General features: G+C 45.5%; 1 protein-coding gene across 2 annotated transcripts in view; it reads right to left on the bottom strand.

Moving 5' to 3' along the window:
- Positions 1-21,345, bottom strand: part of LOC137372719 (dihydropyrimidine dehydrogenase [NADP(+)]-like) — an 823,566-nt gene that overhangs the window by 116,196 nt on the left and 686,025 nt on the right. The window contains exon 19 of one of the 2 annotated variants that reach the window (XM_068036859.1): positions 6,584-6,726. The exons of the other annotated variant lie outside the window; for it this stretch is intronic. Coding sequence (XP_067892960.1) covers positions 6,584-6,726 — 143 coding nt within the window. The remainder of the gene's footprint in view (positions 1-6,583; positions 6,727-21,345) is intronic. 2 annotated transcript variants of the gene reach the window in all.

Here is a 21,345-nt window from a genome sequence, read left to right on the forward strand (position 1 = left end):
CCACCAAGTTCTGCAATCTCTCTCCATTTAAATAACATACTGCTTTTCTACTCTTCCTGCCAATTTGGGCACGTTCACATTTTCCCACATTATACTCCCAGTGAAAAATTTCTGCTCACTCGTTTAACCTATCTATATCCATCTGTAAACTCTTTACCTCCTCTTGACAACTTACTTTCTTCCTATGTTGGTGTCATTGGCAAATTTAGCTACCATGCATTCAGTCCCTTCATCCAAGTCATTGATATAGATTGTAAATAATTGAGGCGCCAGCACTGATCTCTGTGACACTCAACAAGTTACAGTTTACCAACCCAAAAAAGACCCATTTAGCCTTACTCTCTGCTTCCTGTTAGCTAACCAATCCTTTATCCATGCGCTTTTATTTTGTGTAATAACCTTTGATAAGGCACAATATCAAATACCTTTTGGAAATCCAAATACACCACATCAACAGTTCCCCTTTATCCATCTTGCTTGTTACTTCCTCAAAGAACTCTAATAAATTAGCTAAACATGATTTCCCTTTCACAAAACCATGTTGACTCTGTCTGATCCCATTATGATTTTCTAAATATCCTGCTATAACCTCCTTTCCAATTTCCTTATGACAGATGTTAGCCTAACTGGCCTATAGTTTGCTGCTTTCTGTCTCCCTCCTGTCTTGAATAAAGGTGTTTTTTTGCAATTTGCACTCATTAGAGTGAATATTACTGCACCTCCCTGGACACCATATTTAAAGTTAGTTACATGGTTTAATGTTCAAGTAGCTACATCCATAAGATGAATAAATATTTTAGGTCTGCATTTCTAAGTAACATACATATTCTGCCCCAATTAGGCTTAATTCATAGACACAATAAAAATCATTGAGAGAAAAATTCCACCAGTTGCAACTGTTTTGTGCATTAAAGATGTAACTAGTGCAAGATAATTAAATTTTGGTCATCCCATGTGAAAATTCTCTTGCATTATACCAGTTTTTCTTATATAACTCATTGTTTTGATTTTCTGTCTTTCAAGCTGATCTACTAATAGGAACATCTTATTTTAGTGTAATAAATCAGTTAAATAATCTGTTATGAGCTCAGCTGGCATGTCTGTCTGCGCTTCAAATCACTTTGCCACAAAAACATCAAAGGTGGACTTCCTACACAACACATTTAGTACTAATGTAACTGAATATCAAAATAAATCGAACTGAGAATTTCTTAGTAGTTTTCAGGCAATTCTAACATCAGTCCCTTTCATCTGCTCTACAACTGTGCCACCACATTGATTGGAACTCCTTTTAAGGCATTCGCTGCTTTTACATTCTTGAATCTCAAAGGATTTTTATAGTGATAAAATTTGAACATTTATGCAAGTAGCAAAGTGCTTATCTTACAATGGATCTGGGTTTTACTCAGCTGCAGAAATCATGGGGTGTATTTTAACCCTCAAAAACGGGTGGCTTTGTGTTAGTGGGAAGGTAAAATGTTAAAAATATAAAAACTCAGTTTTAAAAGAGGAGTGGAAAAGAAAGAGACAAGAAAAGAGAGAATGGGAAGGATAAAATTGGAGAGACAGGGAAGGAGGAAGGGAAAAGATAAATGGAATTTGCAGAGGATTGTGAACAAATGCTATCGACTTTTGTTCCCTCCTTATATGTGTTAAGTACCTAGCTTGTAATTGGCACCTTTCCAAGTGTCTAGCTCAGGCTGCGAGGATGTGGCTAGAGGTCACATATCTGTCACGTCCTACATGGCACAGCGCATTGGAATATCAATATGCAGCTTCTCTGCACCACTCTTTTTTTTTATTCTTTCATTCATTTATCTTCTTGCCTTAAATTTCTGTTTCACAGCTATCTCAGCTCCTTTCTATTTATCTTTTATTTATTCACAACTGTTCCACTTTTTCCTTTTGCTCCGTTTCAGTGGGCTAGATTTTACCACGGGCTTCGGAACCCCAACATCAAGACCAAATGGGGATCCTGAGCCCCCAATGGCCAGCAGCAAGACTGGCTCAGCAATCTAATGGACGTCCAATCGCTCTACACCTCCATCCCCCACCAGGATGGTTTGAGGGCTCTCCGCTTCTTCCTGGAACAGAGGCCCAACCAGTCCCCATCCACCACCACCCTCCTCCTCCGCCTGGCTGAACTTGTTCTCACATTGAACAACTTCTCCTTCAACTCCACGCACTTCCTTCAAGTAAAAGGTGTCGCTATGGGTACCCGCATGGGTTCTAGTTATGCCTGTCTTTTTGTGGGATATGTCGAGCATTCTTTGTTCCAGTCCTACTCAGGCCCCCTCCCCCAACTCTTTTTCCGGTACATTGATGACTGTATCGGTGCCGTTTCCTGCTCCCGCCCCGAACTCGAAAACTTTATCAACTTTGCTTCCAATTTCCACCCTTCTCTCACCTTTACATGGTCCATCTCTGACACTTCCCTTCCCTTCCTCGACTTCTCTGTCTCCATCTCTGGGGATAGGTTGTCTACCAATATCCATTATAAGCCCACTGACTCCCACAGCTACCTCGACTACACTTCTTCACACCCTACCTCCTGTAAGGACTCCATTCCATTCTCCCAGTTTCTCCGTCTCCGACGCATCTGCTCTGATGATGCTACCTTCCATGACGGTGCTTCTGATATGACCTCCTTTTTCCTCAACCGAGGATTTCCCCCCACTGTGGTTGACAGGGCCCTCAACCGTGTCCGACCCATTCCCCGCACCTCTACCCTCACCCCTTCCCCTCCCTCCCAGAACCGTGACAGGGTTCCCCTTGTCCTCACTTTTCATCCCACCAGCCTCCATATCCAAAGGATCATCCTCCGCCATTTTCGCCACCTCCAGCGTGATGCCACTACCAGTCGCATCTTCCCCTCCCTTCCCCTGTCAGCATTCCGAAGGGATCGTTCCCTCCGCGACACCCTGGTCCACTCCTCCATTACCCCCACCACCTCGTCCCCGTCCCAGGGCACCTTCCCTTGCAATCGCAGGAGGTGTAATACCTGCCCATTTACCTCCTCTCTCCTCACTATCCCAGGCCCCAAACACTCCTTTCAGGTGAAGCAGCGATTTACTTGTACTTCTTTCAATGTAGTATACTGTATTCGCTGCTCACAGTGTGGTCTCCTCTACATTGGGGAGACCAAGCGCAGACTGGGTGACCGTTTTGCGGAACATCTCCGCTCAGTCCGCAAGCAGGACCCTGAGCTTCCAGTTGCTTGCCATTTCAACACTCCCCCCTGCTCTCATGCTCACATCTCTGTCCTGGGATTGCTGCAGTGTTCCAGTGAACATCAACGCAAGCTCGAGGAACAGCATCTCATCTACCGATTAGGCACACTACAGCCTGCCGGACTGAACATTGAGTTCAATAATTTCAGAGCATGACAGCCCCCCACTTTACTTTCATTTTTAGTCATTTTTAGTTATTTTTTCTTCCTTTTTTTTGCATTCCTTTTTACATTTTTTGCATTTATTTCATTTCATCTTAGTTTGTTCAGTTTGCTTACCCACTGTTTTTTTCAGGTTGTTTTTCTTCAGGTTTGCACTTGCTGATGTTCTATATTCAGTATATTCACACCTAATCTGTACTAATGCTTTGTCTTTCAAAACACCATTAACATATTGTTTGCCTTTGCTCTGTGACCTTTTGGTCAGCTATGTGGCCTGGTCCAATCTGCACCTTCTCCTTTGTTATCTCTTGCCCAACCCCCACCTCACTTGTTTATAATCTGTGACTTTTCTAATATTTGTCAGTTCCGAAGAAGGGTCACTGACCCGAAACGTTAACTCTGCTTCTCTTTCCACAGATGCTGCCAGACCTGCTGAGTGAATCCAGCATTTCTTGTTTTTGTTTCAGATTTCCAGCATCCGCAGTATTTTGCTTTTAATCTAATTGGCTGCCTCCATGCTCGCCAACTTATTAAGGACAATCAGCACCGGAGAGGTGGGTGCTGCTGATGCAGGTTGGGGCTCACGATTACGCCTTAACATGGAGATGCCCTCAGAGTCGTGGATCTAAAATAAAAATTATGAGGCATGACGCCATTCAGCCCATTGGAGTGGAGGGGAAACCACTCCTGATGAATTGTTTAAGCCGCGGGTGCAGCCTTTCCGAACTGGCCCCCTCACTAGGGTATGGAGCTTCTGGTTTTGAAAACCCCCAGCCTACCGCAGGGAGGCCACCTCCATTAAACTGGGAGCCTCCACACAGCAGTGGCAGAGGGTAGAGGGTGGGGGGTGTCAAACAGCCAGCGGAAAAATGCCAGCAAGTTCGCAAAATCGCCCCCAACTGCGGCCTTAAACATCTTAATTGGCCGCCTGGCTTTGTGGAGTGGGCAGCTGATCATACTCCCAGCACCCACCTATGAAAATTCCCTGATGGCAGGAATGCGTTGGGGAGCCATCCCAACTTGGGTCCCACCCATTTTCCCGGGCCCCCACCTCCAAACCTGCCACCACAGGGCCGGGAAAATTCAGCCCAGTGGCTCAGTTTATCACTGTAACTTTCTCTATGCCTACACAGACCCGGGGGTCGGGCGGGGATGGTTGGCAACACTCCAGCATTGTTTTAAACCCCAGCATTTCCTCCCATCGGCAGACAGGACCCATAAATGAAAATTCAGCCCTATATGTTTTATCAGATCTTTAGAGTAATTGCTCTTAGAGGTCTTACAAATGTTTTGTCAGGCATTTTGAGCAACTTTAGAAAAGGTTCAAACTATAAGGGTATAGAGCTGATTCAAAACCGGGAAAAATAATGTTTTAAATTTCAATTTAATAAATTTATTGTTTATTATTTATATGGATGGGGAAGGCCATTTAATATACCTTCATTCATCCATCCAGAGTGACCCTAAAAGCCCCTCCCCCATCAAAGTATCCAACTACTTAGAATCATAGAATGATAAAGCAGAGAAGGAGGCCATTCATTCCATCTCGCCTATGCTGGCTCTTTCATAGAGCTACTCAATTAATCCCATTCCTCTAACTGCTCATTCCACGTAGCCCAGTCAAGTTTTTCCTTTCAAGTATTTATCAAATTCCACTTTGAAAGTTACTACTGAATCTGCTTCCACCATCCTTTCAGGTGATGCATTTCAGATCACAACAACTCACTGTGGAAAAAAAATTGATTCCTCACATGGTCTGTTATTTTGCCAATTCTTAAATGATTCTTTGCACTATCTTATCTATGTGTGATCGCTCTTTGAGCTGAATTTTATTCTCTGGCCACTGGGAACAGCGGTGAGTGAACAAAATGGCGGCCTGCATGTACGGGCCACATGCTGCCATGCAGCTATGATCTAACATGCGGTGGCTCATTTCCATACGCAGGGTAGTCTGCAGCAGCCCCCCCAATCACGTGGAGGGCGTGGGCTCTGCGACGCCAGCAATGGCATCAGCTGCTTCTGCGCAGATGCTGGTGCCATTTTTAAAGGGCTGCCATAGCTACACAGAGAGTACAAAGTTCAACCCCAGAACCCCTCCCCCCACTACAGTTTAAATAAATGTGTCACCTGTCCCACCCCACTATACTGAAAATAAAGGTAGTCCTGTTCCCCCCCTCAAAACACTTAAATTGAATAGCTGACCTCTCCCTCACAGTGGCACAAAGTGCAAAGGTCACCCCTCCCCCCCACACTAGAAATGCAGAGTTGACCCCATCTCTCCCCCATTCCCCCCCACCCCGCACCACTACAGTAAAAGTCCTAAGTTCCTCCCTTCCCCACCTCAGTGGTGCCAGCTTTCCCTGGATGGGAAAATGAATGCGCATGAGTGCTGGCTGTCACCTGGAAGATCGCGGACAACCAATGAAATCGTGGTGAATAGCATATTAGTGCATTCATGTCCTTTGTTTCAATATTTAAAGCTGGATCCTGTCGCCGAGCGGTGGGGGAGCGAGAAGCAGAGCCTCGCCGCTGCCAGGAAGATGGGATCTGGCAATTCCAGCATCGGGCTCCTTGACGGGCTGCTGCCGGTATGATCCTTCGAGCTCCCCTGCCATGAATCCCGACGTCGGGAGCTGAACAAAATCCCGCCTATGTGTGAGAACTTGATGGTAAACTTGGCCCTTCATCTGCCATGACTGAATGGTTAGTCATTCCCTTACTTCTGCCTTCAAGATCATCATTCCAAAATCAATCACTGTAACCCAGATCTGTTAACCTTATCTTCCCCTTTTGACTTCACAAACTTGAGTGTGCCTGGGACACAGTTAGCCTAGTTACACATATTAATTTATATTAATAATTTTTATTAAATTTATATTAAAAACATTCAAAACCAAAAGAAAATCCGTAACAGAAAGATAATATTGCCTGTGTTAGCTGCAATTGTAGATCGCAAACTATTTATTAACAAACAGCCACAGGCAGTATCTCTTGATAATGTTCATCTTGCAGTACCTCACAACTCATAAATGAATGGAATTATCCCTTATATTTTCTGTGTTTACAACGATTTCTCCAGTGACTTAATACCAAGGTTTGAAAGCATGACAGTGCACCTTTTATACTGTTCGAAAGTGCAGTAGTAATCATACTGAAAGCTTTGTACGACTCTAATGGTTAAATAAAATTTACCTGCAATACAGAGGCACCACAATTCAGAAACTGTAGTCCTGCTTCAGCTGAATCGATCCCTCCAGCAGCTAGTACTGGAAATCCTGGCAAAGCCTGTCCAATAGAAGATACTGCTCGTAAAGCTATTGGCCTTATTGCAGTCCCTAGAAAGAAAGGCCGCATGTTAGCGTGAATCGCATGGTATTGTAATAGAAGTCTTTTGTGTTATGATCTTCAAGATATTATTTTTCTATTAAACCTAATGTGATATATTTTATGCTCCTTGCGCAAAGAACATTTGTGTGGATTAATGTAGATAAAGCTGAAATGAAAATACATCTTTCTTAAAACAAATTCGATTTCCAAATTTATTGAATCTTTTATATGCTTTTGCATTATGTTTTGAAGTAACAGTATTTTTTTAATACTCTAAAGAGGATGGAAACAAATTCAAAGTTACAACAATAACGCCCAGAGAAATACTCATACTTTACAAAAAGAATGTCATAATTTAAATGAATATTTGAGTGCAATAATATAACATAGTTCCCAGAATTCTGCTTCTTATTAAGAATTATGTGGTTTCATGTTTCACAGCATCAACAGCAATCTTGAAAAAGAGGTGATGTCAATTTAACCTGTACATAGGGTGTAGGATTCTGCACTGACTTCATATGGAACAGACAACCAGCAAAATCCTATCATAATGCATTTCCAATTGTTCTTGTGGCATTAATTAAAGAATTTATTTCGATTATACTGTAGTAAGAGAAGTTATTGTTTTTAAGCAAGGTATTCACTGATGGAGAAAGGTTATCTGAAATGACAACCATTTTTTTTTAAGAACAATCACTCTCTTTCCAGATCAACAGATGCCATTTCGGAAAGTCAGAATAGTATGAAGGATGCTGAGAGGCAGTTATGAACCAAATAAAGTGAATGCAAATTTTTCCAAACAAGCCCAATGAAGCAACTGACATACAAAAATGTAGAACCGATGGAATTGTAAAACCTCATTTTCAAAGCAGTGTGAAAATAAGAATCAAAGATAACATTGATGATGTTTGGCCAGCAGACCTTGCCTTGTTTAACCCAGGATGTGGCCAATCTTTAAGATAGGTCAAGACTCTCCATTAACATTAAAGCCAGGAACTTCCTCAGAGCTGGCCTGCTTCACCGATATAAAAGCACCAGAAATGTGCTTAAAACCCTGACTCCACCAGATATCTGGCAAAGTCATGGCAGCTTCCAGGAAATTGGTATAAATATCTCATCTAATCAACTATTTAAGTAGCACATATTTCTTGGATTTCTGAACCTGTAACTCACAAATATAAAGCTTTAAAGCTTGTTGAGATCTAGGGCATAAAGGCTGCCTTCCAGAACCTGCTTAGGTCTCAGGTATTCAACAATGATTTATTGTGAATGGAAAACAGATGTAGCTTTAGGTAAGCATGTGAGACAGGTGCAAAATTACCAGTATCAATATATTATGTATTTATGGCTTAAAAATGAAAGGTCCAGCAATGATGGCTATGAAGAAAATAAGGTCAGAAGGTTGAGGGTAATAGAGCTGAACAGACCAACACAGTGCCATAAGACTGCAGGACTGATTTGTGGCAGGGAGGTCCAAAATAGAACTCTGAACAAATACCGAAGGCTAAATGCTTGATTTCCTCCCCCACAGTATCAATAATGGAGGGTTGGTTCTCAAGTGCTTTGAGAGATACCCCTCAGTCAACCTTTCTACTAGAAAACTAAAATGTTGAGGCAGATTAACCACCGTTGGCAGGGCTACTATTTTATGGTAACAGAATAGCTTAACTTTTCTGATCAGGTGCATGCTTGGCTAAATCGCACGTGCCTGACTCATTACTGCACTGATCTTGCGCAAATTTTCATGGTCAGGTTAATTTTAATATTGTGGGTGAGCTTTAGGCTCAGAAAACACCTATAATTTGAAGCTTGCCCTTTAATGGTTGGGAAATCATGTTCTGCGACAGAATGTAAAGTCCTGCTTAAAGGGCAAGCATGGTGATTTTTGAAATTTATCAACAGCAAGCTTCTGGGGAAATAAAAAATGATAGCCCAGATATTGTGCACTTCTTCCAGGGTCATTCCAGCTCAGTGGTGTTCAGCAAGGAGATGGGGTTGGGGGGGGGGGGTGCGAGATGGTGATGAGGTTTGTTGATAAACCAGGCAGAAGCAGGAACCTGGATTGGGCTCTCCCTCTTCTGAAGCACACAGGAAATCCTACTCCAGAGGGGTGAGGGAGTGATGACCATTTAGGCATCAGCTTTAGCTCAATTATAACATTCTTGTTTCTGAATTGGAAGTTTGAAAGTTCAAGCCCCACTCCCGAGACTTAACCAGGTAATCTAGGCTGACACTTCAGTATAACATTATGGGAATGCAGCAGTGTCGGTGGGGTTGTCTTTTGGATGAGATGTTAAACTGTGACCCTCTCAGGTGGATGTAAAAGATTTCATGACAATATTCAAAGAAAAGCAGGTGATTTCTCCAAGTGTCCAGACCAACATTTATCCCTCAGCCCACCAAAACGATTATCTGATTGTTGGCTATGGGATTCTTGTGTACGCAAATTGGTTGCTCCACTACATGACTATATTTCAAAAGCTTTCATCTGAAAGTGTTCTTTCACTCACGTCAATGCATGCAGTCAAAAGGATTCCTTCAATTTAATATAGATGTCTGTGGTATGTACACCATCTCACCCACTATAGACTGGGAATGCTGATACTTTGGTATTTACTGCACTGCACCTTGACAATTGGGACTTTTTGTCGGAAAAACAACCCACAAAAACAGTGTGAGATCATTTACAGAAGGCGAACTCTCTAACTTAAGATCTCTTTCTAAGGAAAAGAAGGTATTGAAATTCTGGGACGTTAGGCAATAAAGGGTGTAGGAAATGAGGAAGTAGCAAAGCAACCTCCACCTCATGACTTGTCACCAACTTAGCCTGCTCTTCCTTTACATCCTATTCTCTCACTCACTGTTAGCAAACCACACACTCTAACCTTTTTACCATATTGCTCCTTCTAGTGGAAAGACATAGAAAGGTGAGTACGTTCTAGTACACCTGGCCATACTGATACTCCAAAGTATGCACCATCACTTGCTCTTTTCCTTTCAAGCAAGAGTTCAGATACATCCATCCCAGTGGATTTAGTAAGTGAGCTACAGGAGCGTCCTAGAGTGCTGTACTGGGTGAAACATGGGGGCTGGATTTTAGCAGCACTCTGGGGACTGGCTGGGAGGCGGAAAGTCTGGCAAAATAGCACGGGAAAGCATTGGGTGGCCTGCCCGCCCGGAACCCAATTGAGCCACTTAAGTGGCTAATTAAGGGCCTTTTCCCACCTCTGCTGGCATTTTACCAGCGCTTGGGGGGGGGGGGCCCTCTGCCACATAGGGAGGCCGCCAGGTAAACCATGGCGGTCTTCTGGTGAGCTTCGAGGGGTACTCTTTGGCCAACAGAGGGGCCCCCAGCGGCAATGTCCGCTCCTGTGGCAATGACGCCGCCTGTCTTCAACGACCCCCCACACCTGCCTCGCCAGAGCTTGCCTGACTGGCCCTGGCACTCCCAGACCCCAGCCAGCAGTTCTTGGAGGCAAGCTTCTGTCCTTAATAAGGGTCGTCAGCCCCGGCGGCAACCACTTAATTGGCTGTTGCCGACAAAATGCTTAAAATCGAGCCCATGGTATTTATGATCAGGGGAAGAAAGTGGTGAAACAGAGGGAGGAGAAGGAATGCACTGCCTGAAGAACCAGCTTGCATTCTGCCTCAGTTGTTGAACCTGGTGATCACTGGGCCAGCTTTTAGAAGAAGTGCTCAAAGTTCATCCCTTCCCTCAACAATGCTGAATTCTAACATTTTCAAGGGAGGAGATAAAGCGAAGGCAGGAGGGAAAAGAAAAGGTCATTGCCACCTTAGGTAATCAAACATGCTGACATATGGGGCAAATGCCTCTTTTAATGAAAAGCTGTGAATGACTCTTTTCCTCTCTAGTTAATAACCCACGAATAAAATTGTTGCAACGCACTTTGAAATGTGCAACTACTGAGTATTTGGAGAATCTGATTTCATTAAAGGTGATGACATCTGCCATTAGATTATTTTACTATAAATCTATTTAAACTTTGTTTCCTATATATTACCTTTTGTTTCTACTAACATTTTGAGATGACCAATGTCAGTTCAATTCGGGGATGGGAGATCGAGGAAGCTTTCCTCTCATTAATCTCATGTGGTTTTAAAGCATGAACACTCAAAAGATTTCACGACTGTGGCAAAATTACTAAAAGATCACCATTTAATAACATGGCTGTTTACTAGAATATTGTACATTCAGTAAATATCACATGTGGATGCAATTTCCTTTGTCAGCCAAATCGCTGTTAAGACAGTTTTTGGAAACAGAAAGATCAATTCTCCAATCTCAAGCTCCCATTGGTAGCTATATGAAAATGTGAGCACTGGAGCCCAAATTCAGCTGACTATCTACACTTTAAGTAAGAATTAAACTCAAAGAACAGTTTTCAATTCTGCCACCAGGTACAGGTACAACTTTGTGGAAATCCAGGACTGTCATGGCATAGAAATTTGGGGATTGTGGGAAGGAGAGGGGGTGGGGGTGTTCCTGATTGTGAGGCCTGAGGTGCCCTGATATTGAGCCCATAACCTCATTTCCATTGACCCAGCGTGCTGCAGAGAGTAACCAGCAGCTCATTGGCAGAGAGGGCTTGATGATCTATCTAGACACCAGCAGCAACCCTCAGCAACCCTTCCACCTCGAAGGACAAGAGCAGCAGATGCATGGGAACATCACCACCTGCAAATTCCCCTCCAAGTCACACACCATCCTGACTTGGAACTATATCGCCATTCCTTCACTGTCGCTGGGTCAAAATCCTGGAACTCCCTTCCTAACAGCACTGTGGGTGTACCTACCTCACATGGACTGCAGCGGTTCAAGAAGGCAGCTCACCACCACCTTCTCAAGGGCAATTAGGGATGGGCAATAAATGCTGGCATAGCCAGTGACGCCCACATCCCATGAATGAATAAAAAAAAAGTGGGTGACCAGGTCAGGAAGTGGGGCGATTGCATCAAGAGGGGATGGCAGGGGATGCAACATTGCCAGAAAAGAGAGGCGACAGGAGGGAAGGGAGCCATACTAATTGAGGGGAGATAATTGAAGGGAGTGGCGGAAATGGGAGGAGACGAGAGGATAGTGGTGGCTCACTGTTAGCAAACCACACACTCTAACCTTTTTACCATGTTGCTCCTTCTAGTGGAAAGACATAGAAAGGTGAGTACGTTCTAGCACACCCGGCCATGCTGACACACCAAAATATGCACCATCACTCGCTCTCTTCCTTTCAAGCACGAGTTCAAAGAACAAAGAACAAAGATAATTACAGCACAGGAACAGGCCCTTCGGCCCTCCAAGCCTGCGCCGATCCAGATCCTCTCTCTAAACATGTCGCCTATTTTCTAAGCTTCTGTATCTCTTTTCTTCCTGCCCATTCATGTATCTGTCTAGATACATCTTAAAAGACTCCATCGTGCCCGCATCTACCACCTCCGCTGGCAATGCGTTCCAGGTGCCCACCACCCTCTGCGTAAAGAACTTTCCACGCATATCCCCCCTAAACTTTTCCCCTTTCACTTTGAACTCGTGTCCTCTAGTAATTGAAACCCCCACTCTGGGAAAAAGCTTCTTGCTATCCACCCTGTCTATACCTCTCATGATTTTGTACACCTCAATCAGGTCCCCCCTCAACCTCCGTCTTTCTAATGAAAATAATCCTAATCTACTCAACCTCTCTTCATAGCTAGCGCCCTCCATACCAGGCAACATCCTGGTGAACCTCCTCTGCACCCTTTCCAAAGCATCCACATCCTTTTGATAATGTGGCGACCAGAACTGTACGCAGTATTCCAAATGTGGCCGAACCAAAGTCCTATACAACTGTAACATGACCTGCCAACTCTTGTACTCAATGCCCCGTCCGATGAAGGAAAGCATGCCGTATGCCTTCTTGACCACTCTATTTACCTGCGTTGCCACCTTCAGGGAACAGTGGACCTGAACACCCAAATCTCTCTGGACATCAATTTTCCCCAGGACTTTTCCATTTACTGTATAGTTCACTCTTGAATTGGATCTTCCAAAATGCATCACCTCGCATTTGCCCTGATTGAACTCCATCTGCCATTTCTCTGCCCAACTCTCCAATCTATCTATATTCTGCTGTATTCTCTGACAGTCCCCTTCACTATCTGCTACTCCACCAATCTTAGTGTCGTCTGCAAATTTGCTAATCAGTCCACCTATACTTTCCTCCAAATCATTAATGTATATCACAAACAACAGTGGTCCCAGCACGGATCCCTGTGGAACACCACTGGTCACACGTCTCCATTTTGAGAAACTCCCTTCTACTGCTACTCTCTGTCTCCTGTTGCCCAGCCAGTTCTTTATCCATCGAGCTAGTACACCTTGGACCCCAAGCGCCTTCACTTTCTCCATCAGCCTGCCATGGGGAACCTTATCAAACGCCTTACTGAAGTCCATGTATATGACATCGACAGCCCTTCCGTCATCAATCAACTTTGTCACTTCCTCAAAGAATTCTATTAAGTTGGTTAGACATGACCTTCCCTGCACAAAACCATGTTGCCTATCACTGATGAGCCCATTTTCTTCCAAATGGGAATAGATCCTATCCCTCAGTATCTTCTCCAGCAGCTTCCCTACCACTGACGTCAGGCTCACCGGTCTATAATTACCTGGATTATCCCTGCTACCCTTCTTAAACAAGGGGACAACATTAGCAATTCTCCAGTCCTCCGGGACCTCACCCGTGTTTAAGGATGCTGCAAAGATATCTGTTAAGGCCCCAGCTATTTCCTCTCTCGCTTCCCTCAGTAACCTGGGATAGATCCCATCCGGACCTGGGGACTTGTCCTCCTTAATGCCCTTTAGAATACCCAACACTTCCTCCCTCCTTATGCCGACTTGACCTAGAGTAATCAAACATCTGTTCCTAACCTCAACATCCGTCATGTCCCTCTCCTCGGTGAATACCGATGCAAAGTACTCGTTTAGAATCTCACCCATTTTCTCTGAGTCCAAGCATAACATTCCTCCTTTGTCCTTTAGTGGGCCAATCCTTTCTCTAGTTACCCTCTTTCTCCTTATATATGAATAAAAGGCTTTGGGATTTTCCTTAACCCTGTTTGCTAAAGATATTTCATGACCCCTTTTAGCCCTCTTAATTCCTCGTTTCAGATTGGTCCTACATTCCCGATATTCTTTCAAAGCTTCGGCTTTCATCAGCCGCCTAGACCTTATGTATGCTTCCTTTTTCCTCTTAGCTAGTCTCACAATTTCACCTGTCATCCATGGTTCCCTAATCTTGCCATTTCTATCCCTCATTTTCACAGGAACATGTCTCTCCTGCACGCTAATCAACCTCTCTTTAAAAGCCTCCCACATATCACATGTGGATTTACCTTCAAACAGCTGCTCCCAATCTACATTTCCCAGCTCCTGCCGAATTTTGGTATAGTTGGCCTTCCCCCAATTTAGCACTCTTCCTTTAGGACCACTCTCGTCTTTGTCCATGAGTATTTTAAAGCTTACGGAATTGTGATCACTATTCCCAAAGTAGTCCCCTACTGAAACTTCAACAACCTGGCCGGGCTCATTCCCCAACACCAGGTCCAGTATGGCCCCTTCCCGAGTTGGACTATTTACATACTGCTCTAGAAAACCCTCCTGGATGCTCGTTACAAATTCTGCTCCATCTGGACCTCTAACATTAAGCGAATCCCAGTCAATGTTGGGAAAATTAAAATCTCCTATCACCACCACCCTGTTGCTCCTACATCTTTCCATAATCTGTTTACATATTTGTACCACTATCTCACGCTCGCTGTTGGGAGGCCTGTAGTACAGCCCCAACATTGTTACCGCACCCTTCCTATTTCTGAGTTCTGTCCATATTGCCTCACTGCTCGAGTCCTCCATAGTGCCCTCCTTCAGCACAGCTGTGATATCCTCTTTGACCAGTAATGCAACTCCTCCACCCCTTTTACCTCCCTCTCTATCCCGCCTGAAGCATCGATATCCTGGGATATTTAGTTGCCAATCATGCCCTTCCCTCAACCAAGTCTCAGTAATAGCAATAACATCATACTCCCAGGTACTAATCCAAGCCCTAAGTTCATCTGCCTTACCAACTACACTTCTTGCATTAAAGCAAATGCACCTCAGACCACCAGTCCCTTTATATTCATCATCTGCTCCCTGCCTGCTCTTCCCCTTAGTCACACTGACTTCATTATCTAGTTTCTTACAGGCTTTTGTTACTACCTCCTCACTGTCAACTGACCTCAATTGGTTCCCATCCCCCTGCCACATTAGTTTAAACCCTCCCCAACAGCGTTAGCAAAAGCACCTCCAAGGACATTGGTTCCAGTCCGGCCCAGGTGTAGACCGTCCAATTTGTAATAGTCCCACCTCCCCCAGAACCGGTCCCAATGTCCCAAAAATCTGAACCCCTCCTTCCTGCACCATCTCTCAAGCCACGCATTCATCCTGACTATTCTTTCATTTTTACTCTGACTATCACGTGGCACTGGTAGTAATCCTGAGATTACTACCTCTGAGGGCCTACTTTTTAACTTGGCTCCTAACTCCCTAAACTCTGCTTGTAGGACCTCATCCCGTTTTTTACCTATATCATTAGTGCCTATGTGCACAATGACAACTGGCTGTTCACCCTCCCCCTTTAGAATGTTCTGCAGCCGATCTGAGACATCCCTGACCCGTGCACCTGGGAGGCAACATACCATTCGGGAGCCTCGTTTTCGACCACAGAACCACCTATCTACTCCCCTTACAATCGAATCCCCTACGACTATAGCCCTTCCACTCTTTTTCCCGCCCTTCTGAGCAGCAGAGCCAGCCACGGTGCCATGGACCTGGCTACTGCTGCCTTCCCCTGGTGAGCCATCTCCCTCAACAGTATCCAAAACAGTATACTTGTTTTGGAGGGAGATGACCGCAGGGGACTCCTGCGCTGCCTTCCTGCTCTTTCTCTGCCTTTTGGTCACCCATTCCCTTTCTCCCTCAGCAATCCTAATCTGCGGTGTGACCAATTCACTAAACGTGCTATCCACGACCTCCTCAGCATCGCGCATGCTCCAAAGTGAGTCCATCCGCAGCTCGAGAGCCGTCATGCGGTCTAACAAGAGCTGCAGCTGGACACACTTCCTGCACGTGAAGGAGACAGGGTCATCAGCCATGTCCCTGAGCTCCCACATTGAGCAAGAGGAGCATGATACGGGTCTGAGATCTCCTGCCATTTTTAATCTTAAGTTTAAACTTAGTTAAATGAAAAAGGAACGAAAAGTTTTTACCAATCACAATAAAACCAGAGAAATCGAAAAAGCCTTACCTTATAAACACCCCACCGAGTCCTTTTTTTTTGGTTAGAGGAGGAGGGCGGGTGGGAGACACTACAAGTGTGGTGTCTCGGGTTCAGAAACCGCCCAAATATATAGTGTTTTACTTACCCAGCAGCCCCCTGGCCTCCGCCGAAAAACAAAAGGAAATTAAATTTACTTTCAAACTGACTTTCCCAGCTGCTCACTCGCTCACACGCTGCTCCCGAAAAAGCTGCTGCACTGAAAGGAAAGTTATTTTAAACCGCCCAAATATATAGTGTTTTACTTACCCAGCAGCCCCCTGGCCTCCGCCGAAAAACAAAAGGAAATTAAATTTACTTTCAAACTGACTTTCCCAGCTGCTCACTCGCTCACACGCTGCTCCCGAAAAAGCTGCTGCACTGAAAGGCCACTGATACATCCATCCCAGTGGATTTAGTAAGTGAGCTACTGGAGCATCCTAGAGTACTGTACTGGGTGAAACAAGGGGCTGCATTTTACCAGCCCTATGGGTACTGGCTGGGAGATGGAAAGGCTGGCAAAATGGTGCAGGAAGGCATCGGGTGGCATGTCTGCCGTCTTCCCACCACCATGTCATCTTGCCAGCTGCAGGAAAGGTGGCAGATGGCCCACATGTCCGGAGCACAATTGAGCCAATTTAAATGGCTAATTAAGGGTCTTTTCCCACCTTTGCTGGCATTTTACCAGCACCTGGGGGGGCGCCCTCTGCTGCACAGGAAGACCGCCAGGTAAACCTTGGCGGTCTCCTGACGAGCCCCCGGGGGGGGAGGGGGGAGAGCCTAATTTCCAGGCACTCTTTGGCCCATGGAGGGGCCCGCCAGTGGCAATGGCTGCTCCTGTGGCAATGGTGCCGCCTGCCCTCAGCGACCCCCATGCTTGCCTCGCCGGAGCTTGCCTGACTGGCCCTGGGACCCCTCCCAGACCACGGCTGGCAACTCTTGGTGGGGGTGGGAGGAGTGTGGTGCGAGAGAAAGGAAGGAAGGAGCAGAGTGGCAGTGATCAGGAGTTGGTGGGGCTGGAAGTAGTTGGCAGCCTTTAGACAAGCATGTTTTAAAAACTTATGTTGCTCGTTGTGGCCTAACCCATCTTGCAATTTGATATCTTTTATTCATTTCATGGGATGTGGGTGTCACTGGCAAGGCCAGCCCCAAAAAGGCATTAGGACCCTTCTTTGCACGTGCAAAGGGCGTAACACCTATTTCAGGCGAGGACACTGCACACTCATTTATTGGCTTCTACCAATAAGGTAGCCAATGCACTCTGGCTGGTTATGAGTATGGGCTTCCTGCCACATTGGAGGCTTTAGGAGCTCTGTTTAGTGCCCAAAACACAGCCATTGCATGGCCGAATTTCTGGACCCATATGTCGAAATAGATTCTGCCACCACAGTCAGAGAGCAACAATAAGACTTTGAAAATTGCTACTTTTAGAGTCCAAAATACTGCCTTGACGACAGTCTTTAAGGGTAAAATCTCCATTCTTAAAAATGATTTTTTTTTCAGAACATAGGGAGTACAATCAAGGTTAAGTTTTAGGCTTGCTGTAGTTCTGCCTGACATGGTGCTGTATAACAAATATGATTCACAGCTCAGCAAAGAATTAATTAAATGCCGAGGAACACAAACACTGAGGTGACTTGAGTTCATCAATGCCAAAGCTTACCATGTACTCCATAAAGAAGTAATAGGTTCTCAGTCCAGTAACTGAGTAATGGTTCATTTGGAAACAATCTTTTCATATAAGCACAAATAGCTTGAAACCACTGTTCACAATGTTCAATCTTTCAGCTTGCTAGCATCAGTTTGTAAAATCATTAATTCTCAAAGATTATGTAGCTGAATCTGAACTGTTTAAATTATTTGGTGCTTCTCTAGTCTCTGCATGAGTGCTATTGGATTTTCAGTGCATTTTAAGTCCAAAGTCATTAATGGGGAAAAAAAATAATTTACATATCTATAGATGGCTCATAGTCATTCAGCTCTGTGCATTCGCTCCTCATGTTATGACCATTTTGGTCATTTTATCTTATTGATAATATTCAGAGAATACTGATCTCAAGTAAAGGAGAAATGATCAGCAGCTAAGAAACTCGGCAACTCATGGGGTTAAAATTCAACTCAGTCAGGAATGCAAAATGGGAGCGAACGGTCTGGCCACCCGTCGTACACCAAGCTTGATGTTTCTTCCTGAGCAGGGCATGTAATAGGTGGCCAATCTTCTCGTTTTGCACTCCAGCTGAAGTTCACCTTTACTCCCTATATTCCTCACTGTTGTAAGATCTTCTCTTACATCATAAAAGCTGGAGAATCTGGAACAATAGACAACAGGGGCATAACAGTTACATAAACTGGACACTACTTCTTTTCCATCACCACCCCAAAGCCTCCTGCAGGAAGATATTTGTCCGCTGATTATTCTTCTCGCAGAGGGGTGTAAAAAGTAGTAATAAAAATGCTGGAAATACTCAGCAGATCTGGCAGCATCTGTGGAGAGAGAGAAGCAGTTAACTTTTCAGGGTGATGACCATTTCATCAGACATGCTGGGTATTTCCAGCATTTTTTGTTTTTATTTCAGATTTACAGCATCCACAGTATTTTGCTCTTGTATAAGAAGTAATAGTTTTGTGAACTGTTTGTGAGGAAGGAACATTAAAGGATTCCAAATCTAAAAACAAAGCAGATATAGTCTAAAAGGTTAAGGCTATGAAATAGAGAATACAATAATGTGAATTGAGACCGAGGATGGATCTAGTTTTTTTTATTCCATTGGGGGATGTGGGCATCACTGGCTTAGCCAGCATTTATTGCCCATCCCTAATTGCCCTTGAGAAGGTTGTGGTGAGCTGCCTTCTTGAACCACTGCAGTCCTTGGGCTGTAGATACACCCACAGTGCTGTTAGGAAGGGAGTCCCTGGATTTTGACCCAGTGACAGTGAAGGAACAGCGATATAGTTCCAAGTCAGGATGGTGTGTGGCTTGGATGAGAACTTGCAGATGATGGTGTTCCCATGCATCTGCTACCCTTGTCCTTCTAGGTGGTAGAGGTCATGGGTTTTGAAGGTGCTGTCGAAGGAGCCTTGCTGAGTTCCTGCAGTGCATCTTGTAGATGGTACACACTGCTGCCACTATGCGTCGGTGGTGGAGGGATGAATGTTGAAGGTGGTGGACGGGGTTCCAATCAAACGGGCTGCTTTGTCCTGAATGCTGTCGAGCTTCTTGAATGTTGTTGAGCTGCACTCACCCAGGCAAGTGGAGAGTATTCCATCACACTCCTGACCTGTGCCTTGTAGATGCTGGACAGGTTTTGAGGAGTCAGGAGCTGAGTTACTCACTGCAGAATTCCCAGCTTCTGACCTGCTCTTGTAGCCACAGCATTTATATGGTTGGTCCAGATCAGTTTCTGGTCAATGGTGACCCCTAGGATGTTGATAGTGGGGGATTCAGCGATGGTAATGTCATTGAACGTCAAGGGGAGATGGTTAGATTCTCTCTTGTTTGAGATGGTCATTGCCTGCCACTTGTGTGGCGCTAATGTTACTTGCCACTTATCAGCCCAAGCCTGGATGTTGTCCAGGTCTTGCTGCATATGGACATGGGCTACTTCAGTATCTGAGGAGTCGTGAATGGTGCTGAACATTGTGCAATCATCAGCGAACATCCCCACTTCTGACCTTATAAAGAAGGGAAGGTCATTGGTGAAGCAGCTGAAGATGGTTGGGCCTAGGACACTACCCTGAGGAACTCCTGAAATGATGTCCTGGGACTGAGATGATTGACCTCCAACAACCACAACCATCTTCCTTTGGGCTAGGTATGAATCCAACCAATGGAGAGTTTTCCCCCTGATTCCCATTGACTCCAATTTTGCAAGGGCTCCTTGATGCCACAGTCAGTCAAATGCTACCTTGATGTCAAGGGCAGTCACTCTCAACTCACCTTTGGAGTTCAGCTGTTTTGTCCATGTTTCGACCAAGGTTGTAATGAGGTCAGGAGCTGAGTGGCCCTGATGGAACTCAAACTGAGCATCAGTGAGCAGGTTATTGCTGAGCAAGTGCCACTTGATAGCGCTGTCGACGGCCCCTTCCATCATTTTGCTGATAATCGAGAGTAGACTGATAGGGCGGTAATTGGCTGGGTTGGATTTGTCCTGCCTTTTGTGCACAGGACATACCTGGACAATTTTCCACTTTGCCAGGTAGATGCCACTGTTGTAGCTGTACTGGAACAGCTTGGGTAGGATAGCGGCTAGTTCTGGAGCACAAGTCTTCAGTGCTGTTGCTCGAATGTGTATCCAGTATCCAGTGCCTTCAGCCATTTCTTGATATAACGTGGAGTGAATTGGATTGGCCGAAGACTGGCATCTGTGCTGCTTAGGACTTCAGGAGGCGGCCGAGATGGATAATCCACTCGGCACTTCTGGCTGAAGATGGATGTAACTATCCATGTAGCTCTTATTTTCTTAAATGTCCCTTTGCATTTCTATTTTTGCTGTGGTCTCATCTCCGAGCGATGGTGCTGGATTTTACCCGCCCTCTGCGGAAGGGCCAGGAGGTGGGGGGACCCACAAAATGGTGAACAAAGGTGGTGGGGGGAATGGTGTGCCCATTGTCTTCCCGTTGCCATACCACGTTGTCATGGTGGGGAAGGCAGTGGACAACCCTCCTGCCCAGATGCCAATTGAATCACAGAAGTGCTCGATTAAGGGTTTCTTACCGCCGCCGCTGGCATTATACCAGCAGTGGTGGGGGGGGGGGGCGGGGGGAGGTGGTGGGGGAGGGTGCAGGTGAGCCCTCCGCCATGTGGGGAGACTACCAGGTAAATCCTGGCAGCCTCCCAGCGAGCTCGGGGGCGGTGAGGGGTGGGGGCTCCTATTCTGGAACTCTTTGGCTCACGGAGGGACCCCTGGCAGCAATGGTGCCGCCTGCCCTCACCAACCACCCCTTCCGTTGCTGGGGCCTGCCCGAATGGCCCCGGCGCCCCCACTCCCCGCCTACCTGGTTATGAAGGCGCCATTCATCCATTGAGTCCTCATCTTCCAGGTGCAGTCCCAGCAGTGGCTACCACTCCCGGTGATTGGCTGGCAGCAGCTCCTGGGGGCAGGTGGCAGCCCTTAATCGGGATGCTGCCAGCAAGATGTGGCCCTGGGTCCCGCAAATCACCGAAGCAGGGTTGGCCCTCCACTTTCAGGCCCGTCGCCGGGACCCCCAATGCGATGACTAAATCCAGCTCTTTGCCTTTTAGCCAAGATGGCTGGAGCAGAGATGTGTCCTCTACTTTCCAGT

Source organism: Heterodontus francisci, chromosome 8, assembly GCF_036365525.1.
Source record: "Heterodontus francisci isolate sHetFra1 chromosome 8, sHetFra1.hap1, whole genome shotgun sequence".
In the NCBI taxonomy this organism is placed as follows: Eukaryota; Metazoa; Chordata; class Chondrichthyes; order Heterodontiformes; family Heterodontidae; genus Heterodontus; species Heterodontus francisci.